The 18,588-nt window shown below is 45.3% G+C and overlaps 1 protein-coding gene across 1 annotated transcript in view; it reads left to right on the forward strand.

Moving 5' to 3' along the window:
* Positions 1–926: 926 nt before the first annotated feature.
* cadm2a (cell adhesion molecule 2a) overlaps positions 927–18,588 on the forward strand; it is a gene marked incomplete at both ends in the record, with an annotated part of 501,190 nt that continues 483,528 nt past the window's right edge. The window contains one exon of the mRNA XM_080748396.1: positions 927–987. Coding sequence (XP_080604522.1) covers positions 927–987 — 61 coding nt within the window. The remainder of the gene's footprint in view (positions 988–18,588) is intronic.

An 18,588-nucleotide genomic window follows, 5' to 3' on the forward strand; every position in this document is an offset into this window, starting at 1 on the left:
ACTACACCAAAATTTGGATTTTACTGGGCACATGCCAGGTTTTTCCTTGTACACATCAAAGGGCATGCATAGGCCTACAGTAATTTCAATAAGTCTGCTTCTGCCCTGCCCTTATTTATTAGTAGTCTGTTTTGAATTCTGTGCCCACGCTGTCTGTCTGTCTGTCTGTCTGTCTGTCTGTCTGTCTGTCTGTCTGTCTGTCTGTCTGTCTGTCTGTCTTTATAAGCCCCCCCCAAGCTGTTTGGCAAATACCCCCCCCAACACGAAATAATCTACAAACTCACAACATGTCGCATTAATTTGTGACACCCTGTGAGAGCTTGCAGATCTGCTATTTTCAGCGCGCGAGCGGCACACCGCCTCGCGGCGGAGCATAAATTAACAATAGCCCTGGGGGGGCTCGTCATAGGCTCTCGGCTCATGTCCGTCAAAGCGGCGTGGGCGGGATTCAAACAATCGCTCGTGTTGCACTGACTGCTCGTGCTCAGTGTGTGGATTCATTCTGTTTCTGTGCGCCACAGCAGCAGCGGAGTACCGGAGCATCTCTCTGTCGAGCAGGCACTTCTCTCTGTCACTCTCTATACACACACATACCAACACTTACACTTTCCTATCCGAGCCCCGTTGCAAAAGAAGATTACATAAGAATTTTAGGAGCTTTTCCCACCCCCCCGTTTGGAAAACAGCGGGAATATTTTGTTTTGGCTTTTGCATTTTAAGCCGCGTTTTTTTTAACAGACACACTGTCAGACAAACAGTACCACCAATTCCCACCTGGATAGCAGCTGACGACGGACGGACGACGACTCGGACTCCCGGCTCGGTTCGAACCCTTTACCGGAGAAACAACAAGAGGAGAAAGTAGTGCGGAGGAAGACAACAGAGAAGACGGAAGAGAGGAGGAACGGGAGACGACAGAAGACAGAATGATTCTCAAACGTCATTTGGTTTTCACCCTCTACACTATCTGTGGGATTCTTCTAAAAGGTGAGCCCGGGACGAGTGAGTGAGTGCAGGTGTGCGTGGAGGCAGCGTGCGTATTCTGCATGTGATGCTGCCTCTGCCTGCCTGTGTGTGTTCCATTCCATCCATGGTGGAGGCGAGCAGGTTGCAGTGGAGACCGGGGAGAGAGGGCAGGACATGTGGCCACACATGTCTGGATGTATGGATGGATGGGGGCACAACCACGAAGCTGGAGCATTTCTCCCAAGCACATGCACGCTGCACAGGTGTACTGTGCGGTCATCGACATCGGACCGTGTATGTGTGTGTGTGTGTGTGTGTGTGTGTGTGTGTGTGTGTGTGCGTGCGTGCGTGCGTGCGCGCGCGCGCGCCACGCACTGTCCCACTGACGCGCACGTGCATGCGTGTCAGTTTATAGATACATCGAGAGGGAAAGTAGCCTACTCAATGCATGTTGTTATTATGCGCGCGTGTGTAGAAGCGAGAGATAGATTACGCGCGCCGGGATGGCTTTGTCTACATACATGTCCATGTTCAGGAATGACTGAGGGAGGTGTACATATAGCCTACTAGTGCCTCCAATTATATGATAATTATAATTGGAGGCACACACACGGGATTTGATGGATGGGGTGTGCTGTGTGTGTGTGTGTGTGTGTATGCGTCCGTCCGTCCGTTCACTGTGTGTGGAGTGTGTGTTTTGCTGTGTGGTGGAGTGTGTGCACCAGAGGCGATGGAAGGAGGGACACACCTCAACCCCACGGTCCTTCCTATTGTTTTGCAGCACTTGGATGAGTCACTGAGATGAGGGCAGTCTTCAAAGCCCGGACTTATCCGATGCTGGTCGGCGAGGTGTGTGTGTGTGTGTGTGTGTGTGTGTGTGTGTGTGTGTGTGTGGGGGGGGGGGGGTCTTGTGGTTTTTCAGGTGTGGCGGCGATACAGTGACACAAACGCCTACGGGCTGATGCGCATTGTTAACCCAAGTCGTGTGTGTGTGTGTGTGTGTGTGTGTGTGTGTGTGTGTGTGTGTGTGTGTGTGTGTGTGTGCGCGCGCGCGCGTGCGTGTGCTTGTGCGTGCGTGCGTGTGTGTTCCGCTAGCCTCGGGATGAGAACCTCGATAGATATTAAACTCCCCAGTAGTCGATCTCATGAAAGGACAAGTGCACCAGCCTGTTGTGGATTGTTTTTTTCTTTGTACGACAGGGTCCTTTATCCATTATGAACCAATGAAGTCCCACAATTTTCCTATGGTAGCCTAAGAGCAGCCGATCGTTTATATATTGATTTCCTTTTCAGATGAAACTACCGTGGTCCATAGCCCATTTACTTTCTACGTTTACGCACCAGCGACGCTCTGTGAAATGGATTACAGCTCCTTTTCACACCCAACTGTATGTTCGGGTTTAGGAAGTGGCAATCCGTTTATCTGCTTAGCTTAGTTGAATACATTTTCATTTAGCTGTTTGGTGATATTGATAAAATTGGATGCTTATTGGTGCTCACTGCCTTGGGAGGGGCTGGAGAAGAAATGTCTTGACTCTAGAACGGAGCTGTGTGTGTGTGTGTGTGTGTGTGTGTGTGTGTGTGTGTGTGTGTGTGTGTGTGTGAGAGAGAGAGTTAACAGCTATTCCCATGTGCTTAAAAATATATAACACTAGGCTTATTCATCTCCTTGTTCAAATGTGACACACACACCTGTCCTCCATCTATTTGTGCACAATGCACATGGTTTGGTTTTTTATAGTTCCATTAGCTAATAGCTATAGCCTTCACCGTTTACCATTTAACTCGAGGGTGTGTCCTTCTTCAAAGTTAACTCCCTGTCCAACTCCAATCATCTGGATACATACTGTACTGTAGTCTACTGAAGTGGTTCTCAAACACCAAATTTGCGCATTTGAAAAGATAAGACCCTGAAGTGTTGCGCGGAACCAAGTTTGTAAAGCATTCATTTCACACAATTGACCAATAGGTAGAATTACAAATTACAAAGAAAACAAAGACTGTCAGCTGTCACTGGAGGACATTTTGCTCTTTATGCTTAAAAGGCACGGTGGCTTAGTCGGTAGCGCTGTCCCCTCACAGTTGGAAGGTCCTGTGTTTGATTTCCGCCGGGGGAAGCTGTGGGCGCTGGAGGCGTGTTCTCTCCTCCAAGTCATCAGCACCCCCACACACCCTAGGTGGGGTTGGCGAAAGGGCCTTTCTGTGTTGAGTTTGCAGGTTCTCCCTTTGTCCCCTAGGGTAGGTAGCCTCACAAAAACATGCAGTAATCCTGGTCTCTATACTGCCTCCCCCTGGCCAGCCTTGGCGCTTGATGGAGGGGAAACAAACTGGTTGGAATAACAAACGTGTTCCTTCTGCACACTACGTCCAACCGGGGAAGCTTCCCCCTGTCAGGCGATAAGAAGTGGCATGCTCCCTCCTCATGCACTGAAGCTCATGAGCTCAGTTTGGGGCTCTTCCCAGGTTGGCAGAGGGAGAGCAGTGCCCAGGATTACAGCTTATGCAACTGGCACTGGGTGAAAAATGGGTTACAAAATTGTGGGATAAAAATGTTTTGTTTTTTTTTTCTTTCTTTTTTAGAAGTGATTGGTGTGTGTGTGTGCATCATACATGGCATAATTACATACATCAACGTTGTATTAGATCCATTATTGTTGAAAAAATGTAATTGTGGGCTTGCTGAAAGGCGAGACCAGTATGTTATACCAAAACTTTATAGGTCAAGTTTATTCTCCTCAAAAAAAAAGGACAGACAGTACAAAGGCAGGGCCCTTAGCCAATGAGGAGCAGCCAAAGGGTAAATCTTATATATATAAATTGATATTGGACATCATCTGTAGTGTACATCAAGGAAATTACTGTAGTGCCTATTGAACTAAACAGCAATAGTGTCAAATACAAATCGTGCATTTCTTTCCCCCTTCATTTTTCCTTTTTCTCCCAATGTAGTCATCGCAGCCAATTCCCAGTTTTCCCCCCTCTCATATAGTGCCTGTCACTGCCAACCCCTACAGTTGGTCACGTGGGAGGCTGTTGAGTAGACATTGACAACCACATTTCTCCTCCAATATGCATACATGAAAATGCAAGCTGCTTCTTTTTCACTTGACAAGCGAGTTTTTCACTGGGAGTACCTCACATGCATTACATATGCGGAGGAACACACTAGGGTGTTGGCACCCTGCTGAACAGGTGCCCTGACCAAGCTGGAGGACTAGTGCAGAGATGGCCCTCCCCGCCGGGCATCTCTCCCTCCAACACGGCCGATTGTGTTAATTGGAATCCGGCAAAGCTGGATGTGCCTGGAGGATCCAAACAGCCCAGAACAAACTGATTAGGGTCGTGCTTGGTCTTCCTCCTTGGGCCCACCTTAGCGATTATCACCACGAAAGTGTGGGGTGGGGTGGCTCAAAGACAGAGTACAGCATCTTGCAATGGGCCTGGTGTACAAGATACACTACACCCCAAACATACCCATGTACCTGACAAACTACTTCCTAAAGGTCAAGGATGTCCACGATCACAACACCATAGGCAGCTCCACGAATCATGTTCAACCTAGAGTTAACACTATAAAAGGCTCTAATTCGTTCTCCAGCTATACCACCAACATGTGGAACGCCCTTCCGCAAGCCTGACCTTTCACACAGTACTTAGTCTGCTCTTTTTCCCCTCTACACCAAAACTCCGAAAATAGTGGTAAACCACTTAAAAGAGTATTATTGCGACCGTACGAAAATAGTGGTAAACCACTTAAAAGAGTATTATTGCGACCGTAGGTCGCATTTACTATCAAACCCTGCACAAAGTGTAAGTCAGTCCGTCAGTCCGTCAGTCAGTCCGTCAGTCTGTCTGTCACACCTCACACGTCACACTCTTGCCCTGCTCATATCTCCGCAACCGTTGCCCCGATCCATGCCAAATTTTGCACACACGTTCCTTACCTGCCAAACTACAACCTCCAAGGACCCCCGGAGCTCCAGGGACCCCCAGGTCCCTGGGGGACCCCCAGATGTAAAAAATGGGAATTCCCGGGGACCACCCACTCCTGGTGCTCCAGAACGGATGCAAAAGTGGTGGCGCCCCCAGTGGAGGACCCCCTACACTGCAGCTCACATAAAATGCCGTAACTCCGGCTAGGAGCGACCGGGACAGCCGGGGCCGGTACCTATTCGTCCGCCTTGCCGGCACGGAGACCCCACCCCTCATTTCTCACATGGCCCTCTTCTAGCGCCACCATGAGGCCGATTCTTGCAAAACACATTTTTGGACACTGCTCCTACAATCTTTGCCCTAAAATCACGCAAATCGGTACACAGTATGTCTACACTCATCCCATCAACATGAATCTCTCCCATATAGCGCCACCTCCAGGCCGAATTTTAAAAACAAATTTTTGGACACTGCTCCTACAGATTTTGCCCTAAAATCACGAAAATCACTACACAGTATGTCTACACTCATGTCATCAACATGGATCAGGAAGATTTTGGCAAAACACATTTTTGCCCTATTTGTGGAGATAAGTGACCTACGGTCGCTTATCTCCCGATTAGGGAGCCTTACTGGTTATTATTATTATATGAGGACTAACCCTAACCCTTAACCCGAACCCACAATTCGGAGTCACTGTAGTGTACCGTATGTACAGTAAACGTTTGCAGTGTTAATTTAACTCAAGTGTAACCAATATGTACACTCTCAAAGTTAAATACTGCTCAAGATGCTACTGTGTATTTAGCTGTGTGTGTGTGTGTGTGTGTGTGTGTGTGTGTGTGTGTGTGTGTGTGTGTGTGTGTGTGTGTGTGTGTGTGTGTGTGTGTGTGTGTTACGAGAGAGAGAGAGAGAGAGAGAGAGAGAGAGAGAGAGAGAGTTGACATTGGCTGGGCAGTCCTAAATAAACAGACAGGCCATCCCGGCTTTACTAATGAGCTGATTTGTAGTGGGTTGGTATCTAATGGCTCAGAGAGTGAAACATTCATTAATTTCCCAGAGCCTTCCTCCTCTAAATTCTATCCCTGTCCATAGCAGGTCATCATTTTTGCATTGCATCAGGGCATCAGGGTTCAACCAGGGGTCACCCTGGGCTCATGTTCTATGCAGCTACCTATTTGCATGTTGAGTTATCGAGTCAGTGTGTGTGTGTGTGTGTGTGTGTGTGTGTGTGCGCGTGCACCCGCGCATGTGTGTGTTTTCTTAAGCGCATGAGTGCTTTCTTTGTGCTGAATACAGCCTCTTGTGCCACAAGTTGGAGTGGCAAACACAGAGCACTAAATATGATAATAATAGGAAAACAGAATGCTTATTTTGTGTCATAATACACACTCTGTTGCTCTGCCTCTCTCTCTCCCTCTCTGCCTAACCCTGAAGAGGATAATGCTAGGCTACTTGATGCGAGCAGTCATCACTTGGTGTGAAACCTATTATTGTATAGAATCCACACAGCGGTAGGTCAGCTTCCTCCTGGATGAAGGCTGTCTCGCCGAAGACGTGCGTGTGTGTGTGTGCGTGTGTGTGCGTGTGTGTGTGTGTGTGTGTGTGTGTGTGTGTGTGTGTGTGTGTGTGTGTGTGTGTGTGTGTGTGTGTGTGTGTGTGTGTGTGTGTGTGTGTGTGTGTGACGTGTGCATCCTCGCGCTCCGTAAATGGCAGCTGTTACGAGGGCTCCTCTGCAAACCTATGCCAGCTGGCAGGCATGCAGAGAGAGATTCAGTGATCGCTGAATGTCGTCTATATGGACCAGCCAGACCCGCATCGTACATGTGAATGTGAACACCACGCATCGTGACGGGGGCTGCCGCTTGTTGTTGTTGTTTACCAACAGCCCGAGTTGTTAACACATTAACTAGAGTCTCGCGTGCTCGCCCTGGAGCCGGAGGAAGAAAAAAAAAAACATGCTGTTATGCAAATGGTGCCTCTTTTTGAAAGACTGAGCGAAAGGCAAGGCAGGAGAAGAGAAACAGTGAGAGAGAGAGGCAGAGATGTTCTGCGAGTTATGTGGGTGTGCAAATGCACACCCACAGTAATGCACCATCTCTACTCAGCACTGAAGTGTGCAGATAAACGGCACTGTTGTTGTTGTTGTTTGTCAGTCCGCTGCCTGTTCTTTTTGTGTGACCGTGCACTGCTGCGCGTGCACGCGGGCGCTTTCTGTCCAACCTCGCCTGCTCGTTAGTCCATTCGCCTTTTGAACTGTGATCTTGCTAGTCTAAGTACAAAACCCCCGCGGAGGGGTGTGTTTATCCCTGCAGTGAGCCTAAGCTGCAGAAGACTGACCCTCCATCCCTCTATCATTCCTTCCTTCCTTTCCATCCCTCCCTCCTCTCATCCTCCCATCCTGGTGTGGAGCTTTGTACCACGGCAGCGTGGGAAAGCTTCAGATAACAAGCAGCCTTGTGTGTCTGTTTGCTGAACCGCTGATTACACCCAAGCAAAATAGATGTTCCGTCTCTTTGCTATGACTTTTTCTTTTTTCAGTGTGTGTTTTAAAAGTTACAACACCGGAGCTACCCTGTTCCACAGTGTGATGCAGTGAATGCACAAGGCGCCCGCCGGATCCTCTGCAAAAGCATCGTAGGCTCATGTGACTGATGTGTATGGCGTGTGCATGCACGCACGCACACACACACACACACGCATGCACATATCGCTCCACTATAGATTCATCGATGTTCAGCCAAGGGATTTCTTGTGATCAAAGCTGTCTTTTGTTCGTCCAGGTGTTGGAGAAAGTTAAAACAGAAAGAGGGAGGAGGCTTTTTGAGGGAGAGATTGAAGGATTCGCAGCTCAAGGCAGAATGGGATCTTGCCTGTTCAAAATTCTTACACCATCTCTCGCTCTCTTCTTATGTCTCCCACGCAGGGATAGATACATGCACATCCACACACACGCAGACATCCAGCCTGCCACCTGTCCCGTGCCTCTTTCTTGTATCAGAGAACGAGTGCATTCTGGGTAGATTCAGCTCTAGTTGAGTATGTATAGATTCATATGAAGACGGTGTCTAACGGGAATGCAGCTTAATGTTCCACGCTGACGCTGACATTTCCTTTGTTCCTTTGTTCCCTATATGCGATGATCTGTTTGTTAAAAGCGCTTTTATGAATTCATTGTACTCATTTCTCATGCAATTACCCAGCTTCCAGCTTTCCAAGCTCTGCCTGGGTCTCCACACCATCATTCTACTTTCCATTATGAATGCTGAAAGCTTAAAGGAGTAGTTCACCCCCAAAATGACTTTTCTTCTAATGATTACTCACACCATGGAGACTTGAGTTCAATAATATATATTTTGGATTTGTCGCATTCCTATTATTGAACTCAAGTCTCCATGGCGTGAGTAATAAAAATAAGCGGCTGGCAACTCCAATGTACATAACGTGCATCGGATGATGCATGTGGTTGTCTACCCTAGTTCATCCAGGAGAACTGGCATATCAACTTTGACAAAATAATAAAATAAACGAGTAATGAAACCTGACAATCATAGTCAATGCTTCTGTTCAGTTATACTTGTTTGTCCTTCAAGGGTGAAGTAATCTACGTTTAAGTCCTTCATGTGGCCAACAACACCAAATATTACATCTGAGCTGTTATGTATGCTCCCTCAGTAACCGACTTCAGGCGAGGGAAAAATAATAGCTAAAGCAGCCATGAGGCCAAAAGTTCACTATGGAGTTTCTCTTGAAAATAGAAAAGCACTAAAGCAATATACTGTGAGCTGACAGTAAAGAACAGCACAGCAAAAGCAGCAAACCGGGGGCACTGACCTCTATTATAGATAGTTATTTTAACTACTGCACAAGGCGAGGCTGCATGGAAATAAGCAGTGGTCCAGAGCAGAGTTTTCTGAAGAGAGCGTCCATTCTGACCAAACTCAACACCAGGTGATTTAGCTAATAGAGAGAGAGAGAGAGAGAGAGAGAAAGAGAGAGAGAGAGAGAGAGAGAGAGTGAGTGGGGGGATACTGATTAGTGAGGTCACATGTGATTTGATGGAATGAAAACCTCCCTCCTCCATCCCATCTTAGGAAGATGATTAGCCACGCCTTACCCTAACCCTGTGAATGAGAGCCTTCCTGGAGATCTGGAGGTGTTAACATGTTGTGGGTAACATGGACGATGCGGTGGTAATAAGTGTGGCATGAGGGAACACTTTTTTTTCCATCAGGTTTCACTTATTATTTCTAGTCTCCCGGCACTCAGTTGTTAACTCTGCATGCAGATGACATTAACTGTAGCAACATACTGTAGTCGACCAGGCAGTTTTTCTAATTTGCAAGCTTTAGTGGACTTTTCTTTTAATGCGATGTGGCAAAATGGCACGGGGGATTTACTTACTAGTTGCAATATGTCAGCTGTCGTGACAAGCTAGAATGCATCAGCGTTTCTGTGATTACAGGCACTTTGGTCATGCAGATGGCACATGGTTTAAAGTAAAAGCATGTTGTGACCAGCCTCTTTTCCTTGGCTCGTACCCAAGGTTTGATTTGCTGGTTGAGGGAGGGATCCATGCCTCCGTCTCTGCTTTCGATATCCCCATCAGGTCATTTATTTAGTTATTGCCGGTGGGGATATTTATATACGCCTGCTTTTGGTCAGACTGAACCATACATGTATTTCCATTTGGGATAGATATTTATATTAAGTAATGTTACAAAGAATCCTAACCCTAATTCAAATCCTGCTTGTACCCGAAAACTAAATAATAATGCTCTCCAGGACATGTCTATGCTAATTTACTAATCACAATTACTAGTGCACATGCAGCTAATTGCATCAGTGGTTTATCAATTTCATAGCAGACATAATAGTAAATCTTCCCCCCTGGTGTCCAATATGTTCACACATGCAAAATGAGGTTTTAATAATAAGTGCACTTTGCAGCAAGTGACAAGCAGACCTCACGGTCTCGTACATTATTTGGCTGTGTGTGTATGTAGTCTATGTACTATGTCTATGTACTACATATGTGTTTCTGTGGGGTTGTGTGTGAGCGTGCACGTGCATATGCTTGTGCGCATGCTTGTGTACATGCCTGTGTGTATGCATTTGTGTGTGTGTGTGTGTGTGTGTGTGTGTGTGTGTGTGTGGGTGTGGGTGTGTGTCTATGTGATGTCTGTATTAGCAGTGAATTCCAGAGGATTACTATGAGGCTAATCTGAAGCTCCAGTCTTTGACCAACCGCGTGTCACTAATCTCATACACCATGGAATAAAGTGAGACACAGACAATCGCCTCCCAGATTAAAAACACTTCCTGACAGAGTTGTTGTACTCTTAAGTAGTAAAGCCTATTCAGTAGGGCTGGGAGAGTGCGCAGGAAAATCCTCTGTGTTACTTTAATTTTACTATGACGGTGTACAAACTTAAGCAAATGGACCGATATGGTCCATAAGTGGTTCTCAAAGTGGGTGACGTGACGCAAGTCCAGTGGTGCTGCAGAATACTTTAATATTTGGAATTGTTCAATATCACTTCAGTTTAACCACAGAAACCCTCCATACACCAAACCTCCTCACCAAAAATAGACGATCTATAAGCATCACAATGTGTCACAATGTGACACGTTCTGAGCTATTTTTTGGTGAATGTTACCCCCAGAATAGGAATGCTAGGGTTCAAGTAGTTAAATGTCAAATATGATCTTATTGTCAATCTGTCGTAAGTTATTTAGAGGGGTTACTTGTAAGACAAAAAGACTAATGTATAATATCTTTTTTAAATATATTCTTTGGGCTTTTCTGTCTTTATTTATAGTGGAAAGTGAAGATGAACAGGAAACAGGGATAGCGAGATGACTAAAGATTGTCAGCAACGGGACTCAAAACTGTCAGGCTACTTTAGAGCCTAAGCCATGGTCTGGGCCATGCATACAGCATTTAACCAATAGCAAAGATATAGCAAAGTGGTCCGGTTCTTTGTTTTTTGTTTTAGTTTGTTGCCTCTTTCACATGATAGAGGCCATGATTCCCTGTTCTGTAGACTGAATGTAGAGTGGTTAATGTGTGTGTGTGTGTGTGTGTGTGTGTGTGTGTGTGTGTGTGTGTGTGTGTGTGTGTGTGTGTGTGTGTGTGTGTGTGTGCAATAATTCTGTTTAGAAGATAAAGATATAGCCGGCCATGACAATGTACTAGGTCTCTTGGCTCAGTAGTGATATTGTTTGGGGACTCTGCGTTGGCGCTTGACAGAAATAAACTCAACCCAAAGCAAAGTGGCACATGGTGTACACATCTATGTGTGTACACCATAAACACACACGCACACACACACGCACGCACGCACGCACGCACGCACGCACGCACGCACACACACACACACACACACACACACACACACACACACACACACACACACACACACACACAGAGAGAGAGAGAGCAATGGTACAATTTGCAGGTGTGAAAATAGATGAGAACTGATACCTGCATTCCTCCAGGACTGAGGTTATTCTGACAGTGCAGACCTGATTGAAATGGGCTGAAGCTAAGAGATATAAGAAGAGGAGTGAATACAGGGAGATTATGTTGAAAATTGTTGAAATGGTCTGCCTGATGGTTTAGATTCAGCTGAACTGAACGATTGAGATAAGGCTTCAACCACTGTCTTAAGAAACCAGAGAACTCAAACTGGCTGCAATTCATTCCACTTATATTCAACATTCAAGAAGGTTATTGATTCACGCAAGTATCGAAAAATACAAAAATAACCGTATTTGTACATTTTAGTACATTGCTACTGTTCATTTTACAGGGATTTACAGGGATTTGCATCATCCCTGGGTTACTGAGGTAGGTATATATAACTACTAGTCCTTACCCGTTCAAAGATATGAGCTCTGAAATGATGTGCAGTGTGTGGGTTATGGGATGTGCACTGTGCACACAGTATATGAGGGATGGAAAGTAACTTTAACTGGTGCTTGCATGATAATATGTAGGAGCATCAATGTAAGAAATACCCGTTTCGTTTAATGGCTACAGAGATACTGTGTACCGATCTGCATGATTTTTGGACAAAATCTGTAACAGGGCCAGACAACAGACCCCCCCCCCCCCCCCGCCCGCCCACCCACCCACCCACACACACACACACACACACACACACACACACACACACACACACACACACACACACACACACACACACACACACACACACACACACACACAGAGCTGGTTAAACATGTTGCCTCATGCTAGATGCAGAATAGATATGCCTCAAGCTAGATGCAGAATAGATATAGATACACCATAAAAATGCTAATATACAGCATATGATTTGTGAAAGTGACAAACGGGCTTCACAGTTATGTTAGGTGTGTTCATATGCTAATGGTGATGCGATTTCAGATCAATTGCTCCAGCCACTGAGGAGAAACGCTGTGACAGACACTCACTCAGACAGACAGACACTCAGACAGACAGACAGACAGACAGACAGACAGACAGACAGACAGACAGACAGACATTTGGAAAATTATATGTTTGATATGCTGCAGCCAGAGGAAAAACATACTTGGAAAAGGATATACAGCAGGGGCCTTCAACAGGGGGTCTGGGACCCCTAGGGGGTCCTCAGAGTTTCTACAGGGGGTCCTCCAAATCTTTGTGTGATTTCTTTATATTAACCACTTGAACCCTAGCGTCCATATTCGGAGAACTTTAGATGAAAATAGCAGATCTACAAGCGCACAACCTCGCAGCTGTGAGCTTCTATTTTTGGCAAAGAGCTCTGGTGTAGAGGGGAAAAAGAGCAGACTAAGTACAGAGTGAAAGGTCAAGTTTATTAAGTATTGACTTGACTACAGGTGTGACCCCGCCCTGTGGCATTCCAGCAGGGCCAGTTCTGTCCTATTGGTTGGAGGTTGAACCCCGCCCCCTGGTCTCATCAAGCCTTCTCCCAGCAGCTGGGCTGCTCCAACTTGGGCTAGTCCCAGTTGTCCGACGTCCCAGTTGGGCGAACAGACTGTAAAGCAAGCGATCTTCATCCCATTCATGCGTTTATCGTGCGCTTGCCCAGGCCTTACGGCCTGGGCATAAATATAACGATTGCATTCACCACGGCTTCGTAATTCGCGCGGGCGGGGGGGGGGGGGGGGGGCCCTCTTTCAGATGTTGTCATGTAGATCGGTACACAGTATCTCTGTAGCCTTTAAACGAAACGGGTATTTCTTACATTGATGCTCCTACATATTATCATGCAAGCACCAGAAAGTTACTTTCCATCCCTCATATACTGTGTGCACAGTGCACACCCCATAACCCACACACTGCACATCATTTCGGAGCTCATATCTTTGAACGGGTAAGGACTAGTATACATAAAGCAGCAGAATGAATATAAATTGACTTTGCCTAATCTTTGAGGCCAACCTCAGGGGAATTCCTTTTGAAACCGGAAGTTGTGGTGTTCCATTTCGATATCTTAAGGGTAGTTTCCAAGAACAACACTCTGAGGGCAGAGGGAACAAATCTGCTAAACCACAACATGAATCACGACAGCAGCTGTTTCTGACGACATCAGGGAATCCCTTATCTCAATATTCAGTTGATCAGTCGTATGGTAGTGGCTACCGCCATGGGTACTGGCAATGGCAAGGGGCACAACAGGTACTCTGACAAGTAACGGGTATTGCATAAATGGTTGGGGTGCATTCCCGCATTGTTCCCGAGTAGGCCGCTGCCTGTTTAATCAGCCATTGACTTTAATACCTAACATTATTAGTACTCTGGTGCTGTGCTGGGTACCCGACAACGGGTTCTCAACAATGGGTTCAGCGAGTACTCTGACTAGGGTAGTACTTTACATGCACACCGATAACACCGTTAAATAAAAAGAAAACACATCCGCAGCTCTGCTCTGCCCCGAGGGGCGCAGTAGAGATGTGACGTTCGCCAACGATTCCGCTCTTTTGAACGGCTCTTTTAAATGAACGATGGGATTCGGTTCTCAATCGTGGGAGGCCGGGAGCTGTTCCTTGTGTGGGAGTGTCGAGAACAGATCCAGAATCAACGGATCATCTACGGGGCGAGGCACAGCCCAACAGACTGCATGATGTCTCGTCCGTTCCAGGAGACTAGTTGTGTCTTTATAATGTCACAGCGCGCAGTAGGCAGAAAAACAACGATTAGCCAAACAAGAAAACGCGGGGCTGTTGTAACACTAACAGTGTTGTTGCTTTTTTACAAAGCTGAATTTGTAATATGGTCGGATGGTTGTTGTTGTTGTAGCTTGAGGTAGCATTGGCTCGGCCGCTACTGAGTGCTCACAAGACGACAAGACACGCAATGGTGGTTGAAACGGTGTTACCGATAACCGCGGTGTTGACACAGACTATATTTTCGGTGTTAAAAATCTCATACCGTTGCAACCCTAACTCTGACAACAGGTAGTACATAGGGGTGTTGGGGCAAGCTGGTTGGGGCAAGCGTCCCCAACTTGCATCCTGCTTGGTCCCTCCCCAAGTAGGCCAGTGCCCGAGGCGAAGGGCATGCCTAAAATAGCCGATGTACAGGCTCACAACACATCACACGCGTCTCCCCAATTCTCCTCACCAGGTGGCTGTTCATGATGTATCTCCGAGGGTAAAGTGACGGAGGCTATAAGGGCATGTTAACCGTGATTTATAGTGTCACACCCAGAAAATTGACGATTTACAAGCTCACAACGAGTCACAGCACGACATGTTGTGAGCTTATAGATCGACTATTTTCGGAACGTGACTAAGTATAAATCAAGCTTTATAGTGGGTTGGAATGCAGCCAAAGAGTCAAAGTCAGACTGGAGCCGCTCAACAAATATTGATTGGACAGTCGTACAATAAATCATAAATTGAGCGGCTTTCTGTGTTAAATGGCCATCTTCAGAAGTCCCCCAAGGGCTGTTACATAATAATAATAATTAAAGGTGCTTGAAATGCATTGTGTAAAATACACATGCACAAGAAGGCCATGTGTCCATGGTCACACGGTTTTGTTGTTGTTGTTGTTATTTGTTGATTGTTGCCATGACTACGTATCATTGTTCTACACAGAACAGCGATACATAGTGGTGGTGGCATCGTGCCAAAGTGTGATTTACGCCTTTCATAAATACATATCTGTGTACTTGTTTTAGCCTCCATATTCGCACAGGGGCCCGACAAGTAGCTAATGTTAATTGAAATGGAATTCCCCCGGTAAAGTGTTCATTTTAATTGACTTTGTGCGTGTGCTTGTGTGTGCATGTGTGAGTAAAATTGTTTGCACAAACATAATGGGCTATGTGAGTGCATACTCTCTCTTTCTGTGTGTGTGTGTGTGTGTGTGTGTGTGTGTGTGTGTGTGTGTGTGTGTGTGTGTGTGTGTGTGTGTGTGTGTGTGTGTGTGATGTTTGTGAGAGAGTTGTTATTGATTGCTTGAAATCACTTTCCAGACCCTTGTCTAATGATGAGCTCCACATTTTAATGTTGAAAGTCGGAGTGAGCCATTCCATTTTAATCCAAGGTAGTCGAATAGTAAAAATCACACCCGTGTGAACTGAGCGGTGGTTGTGGAGGCTACGCAACAGCACTACTGTGTGTGTGTGTGTGTGTGTGTGTGTGTGTGTGTGTGTGTTTGAGAGAGAGAGAGAGGGTGTGTGTGTGTGTGTGTGTGTGTGTGTGTGTGTGTGTGTGTGTGTGTGTGTGTGTTGCTCACCCAGGGGTGTGCGTGCGTGCGTGCATGCGTGCGTGCGTGCGTGCGTGCGTGCGTGCGTGCGTGCGTGCGTGCGTGCGTGCGTGCGTGCGTGCGTGCGTGCGTGAGTGCGTGAGAGAGAGTGTGTGTAGGCCTATTGCAGTTGATGCTCAGGCTAGACTCAGCAGCACCCTCTCTGGCCACCAGTGGTATTAGGCTACATACACACATACATACACGGATACACGGATACACGGATACACACACGGCCATGCTATGGAGCGGTCTACCACCGCTCAAAAAAAAAAAAGAAAAAAAAAATCTAAATAGCATAATGCAATATTTAACATTATTAACCTACAGACATTATTAACCTCTATGCACATGCAGGAAATGTTTCAGCTCATGAAGCACATATTGCTAGATTGTATATTGTTTTGTAAGTCTGGGTGGATTTAGCTGCACAAACACGTTTTCAAAATGAAAACATACACGCACACAATTGTTTTCCAATTCCAGTATTTAAAATTGCTCCGTCTTTCACCACTCCGTCTTTCACAGCAAGCATGGCCAGGACCTGGACCGATCAGTGACGTCTCGATTGGGGCCAGATCAAGTCAAACCATGAGTCATGACTAGTCAGATCTGGCCTAGAATATCACCTGATTTCAACGTTGAAATCAACGTTGAAATTTCAACGGTCCATTGGTCCAGGTCCTGACCGTGCTTGCTGGGTTAGCATCTCTTTCTGCAAATGAGATTTGGCGTAGAGGTGGAAAAAAGAGCAAACCAAGTACAGAGGCAGGTCAGTGGTTCTCAAACTTCTTTGGCTCAGGGCACCCCTGTAAATAACTTTTTAATCCATGGCACCCCCCTGAATCACGTTACTTTACAGTACCTTACATTTATGGCATATAATAAATATGTAAATATTTCCCCCCAAGATACAGTTTGTCACGAGAAAAACTTGAGAGATTCCATTTGGCAGATTGAAAATAAACTTTATACTTGATTTTTAACCACTTGAACCCCAGCATCCCTATTCAGGGGGCCGATAATAGCAGATCTACAAGCTCACAACATGTCACAACGTGACACGCTGTGGGCTTGTATGTAGATCTGCTATTTTTGGTGAAGAAACTTTGGTGTAGATCGAAAAAGACCAAGTACAGTTTAATTTCATTTTATTAAGTAACTATGGATGGTCTAAGGCAGGGGTCTTCAACAGGGGGTCGGCGACCCCTAGGGCGTCCACCGGGATACTGCAGGGGGTCCCGGGGAAAAAAAATGTTCTAAAGATTATGTTTTTTTATTTAACGTAAAAAAGAAGAAAAAATAAATAAATGTATGATTTTGTCTCTTTTGAATAGCTCGTATACATGATTATTGAGCAATTGACAGTTTGTTAGTGATAGATTGATAGTATTGACATTGGTTTTCAGTTAATAATGTATGTATATAAATAGCATTGGTATGGCCAATTGTACATGCATGTTTAAAATAAAAGCATTAGGGATCGACCGATTATCGAAACGGGCGATAATCGAAGTCGATATTCATAACATTTATTAATATCGCAAAAATATCAATATCGGGAAAAAAAGTTGAAAAAAATGGATATATTATTTTTATTATTTATTTATCTTTTGCATCTTGGTTACTGATTTTCACCGATTTCCTGCTGCGGAATACGTTTTTAACGCTATTCTAGTAAGTGGCAACTAGATGCGAGCCTCTAGACATTTAGGATGGGAATGAATTAACCACTATTTCAAATTGGGGGATACATTTTTTTCTTTTTTTCTTTTTTTACTTAAAATGCATATCGGTTCATAATATCGGTTATCGGCCTCTTTGATCACGACTTATCGATATCGAAATCGAACATGAAAATCCCATATCGGTCGACCCCTAAAAAGCATGAATATATTAATCTATTATTTTAATAGCATAGTATTGAATGCACAATAACATGGTATGTTCATACACATGAAACGCAATTTTATACATAAATATACAATATTATGTTGTAGCCCGACCCCCACCCTACGCGGTAGGGGGTCCCTGCTCCATCTCCCCATCAGTTTGGTGGTCCCTGGCCTGAAAACATTGAAGACCCCAATCTAAGGGGTTAAATTGATAAATTCCAAATATTATTCAAGTATCCTGCAGCCCCACTGGACTTGCGTCACGGCACCCTAGGTTCCCACGGCATCCACTTTGAGAAACCCTGAACTAAGTATTAGTTTACTGAGTATATAGAGGGGTTTAAGCGGTTAATTACAGCCCAGTGGGTTGTGTGTGAGAGTGGGTCAAACATTTATATTGTGTGTGTGGGCGTGTCTGTGGACAGAGAGTGAAATTGAGTCATTGAGTCAGGCATATTGTTTTCAAAGGTTGTAATTAATCGATTGCTTTTCAAAACTGCAGGTGTGAAATTCCATCCTATTTAAAAGGTTTCCCACCATAGACACACATAACATGCTCATGCTCATGCACCACACACACACACACACACACACACACACACACACACACACACACACACACACACACACACACACACACACACACCTAGTGAAAAGTTACAGGTATGGTGTGTGCGATATCAAATGTCAAATTTCCCCCATTTCAACTGAAATGCCTCTGATCTGTTTTGCATCCCGTAGGATAGATGCTCATATGCTACCACCTTTCCCATCTCAGTGAGCCACTCCTGCACGGGTTTTCCCCCCAATAGGGCTGTCACAATTATTACATAATCGTCTAATCGTGATTATTTGACATAATCGTGATTATTTTTCATAATCGTCATAATCGTTTCCATGTTGAAAAACGTTCATATTTTTAAAAAGTAGTCAAAAATAGTGGAAATAGCAGATCTACAAGCTTGTAGATCGGCTATTTCCACTATCAATGTTCTTTTTTAAGTATAAAGTTCTCAAATATGTCAGTAATTTCTCTGTATATTT

Source organism: Nannobrachium achirus (assembly GCF_963921795.1).
Source record: "Nannobrachium achirus genome assembly, chromosome: 19".
In the NCBI taxonomy this organism is placed as follows: Eukaryota; Metazoa; Chordata; class Actinopteri; order Myctophiformes; family Myctophidae; genus Nannobrachium; species Nannobrachium achirus.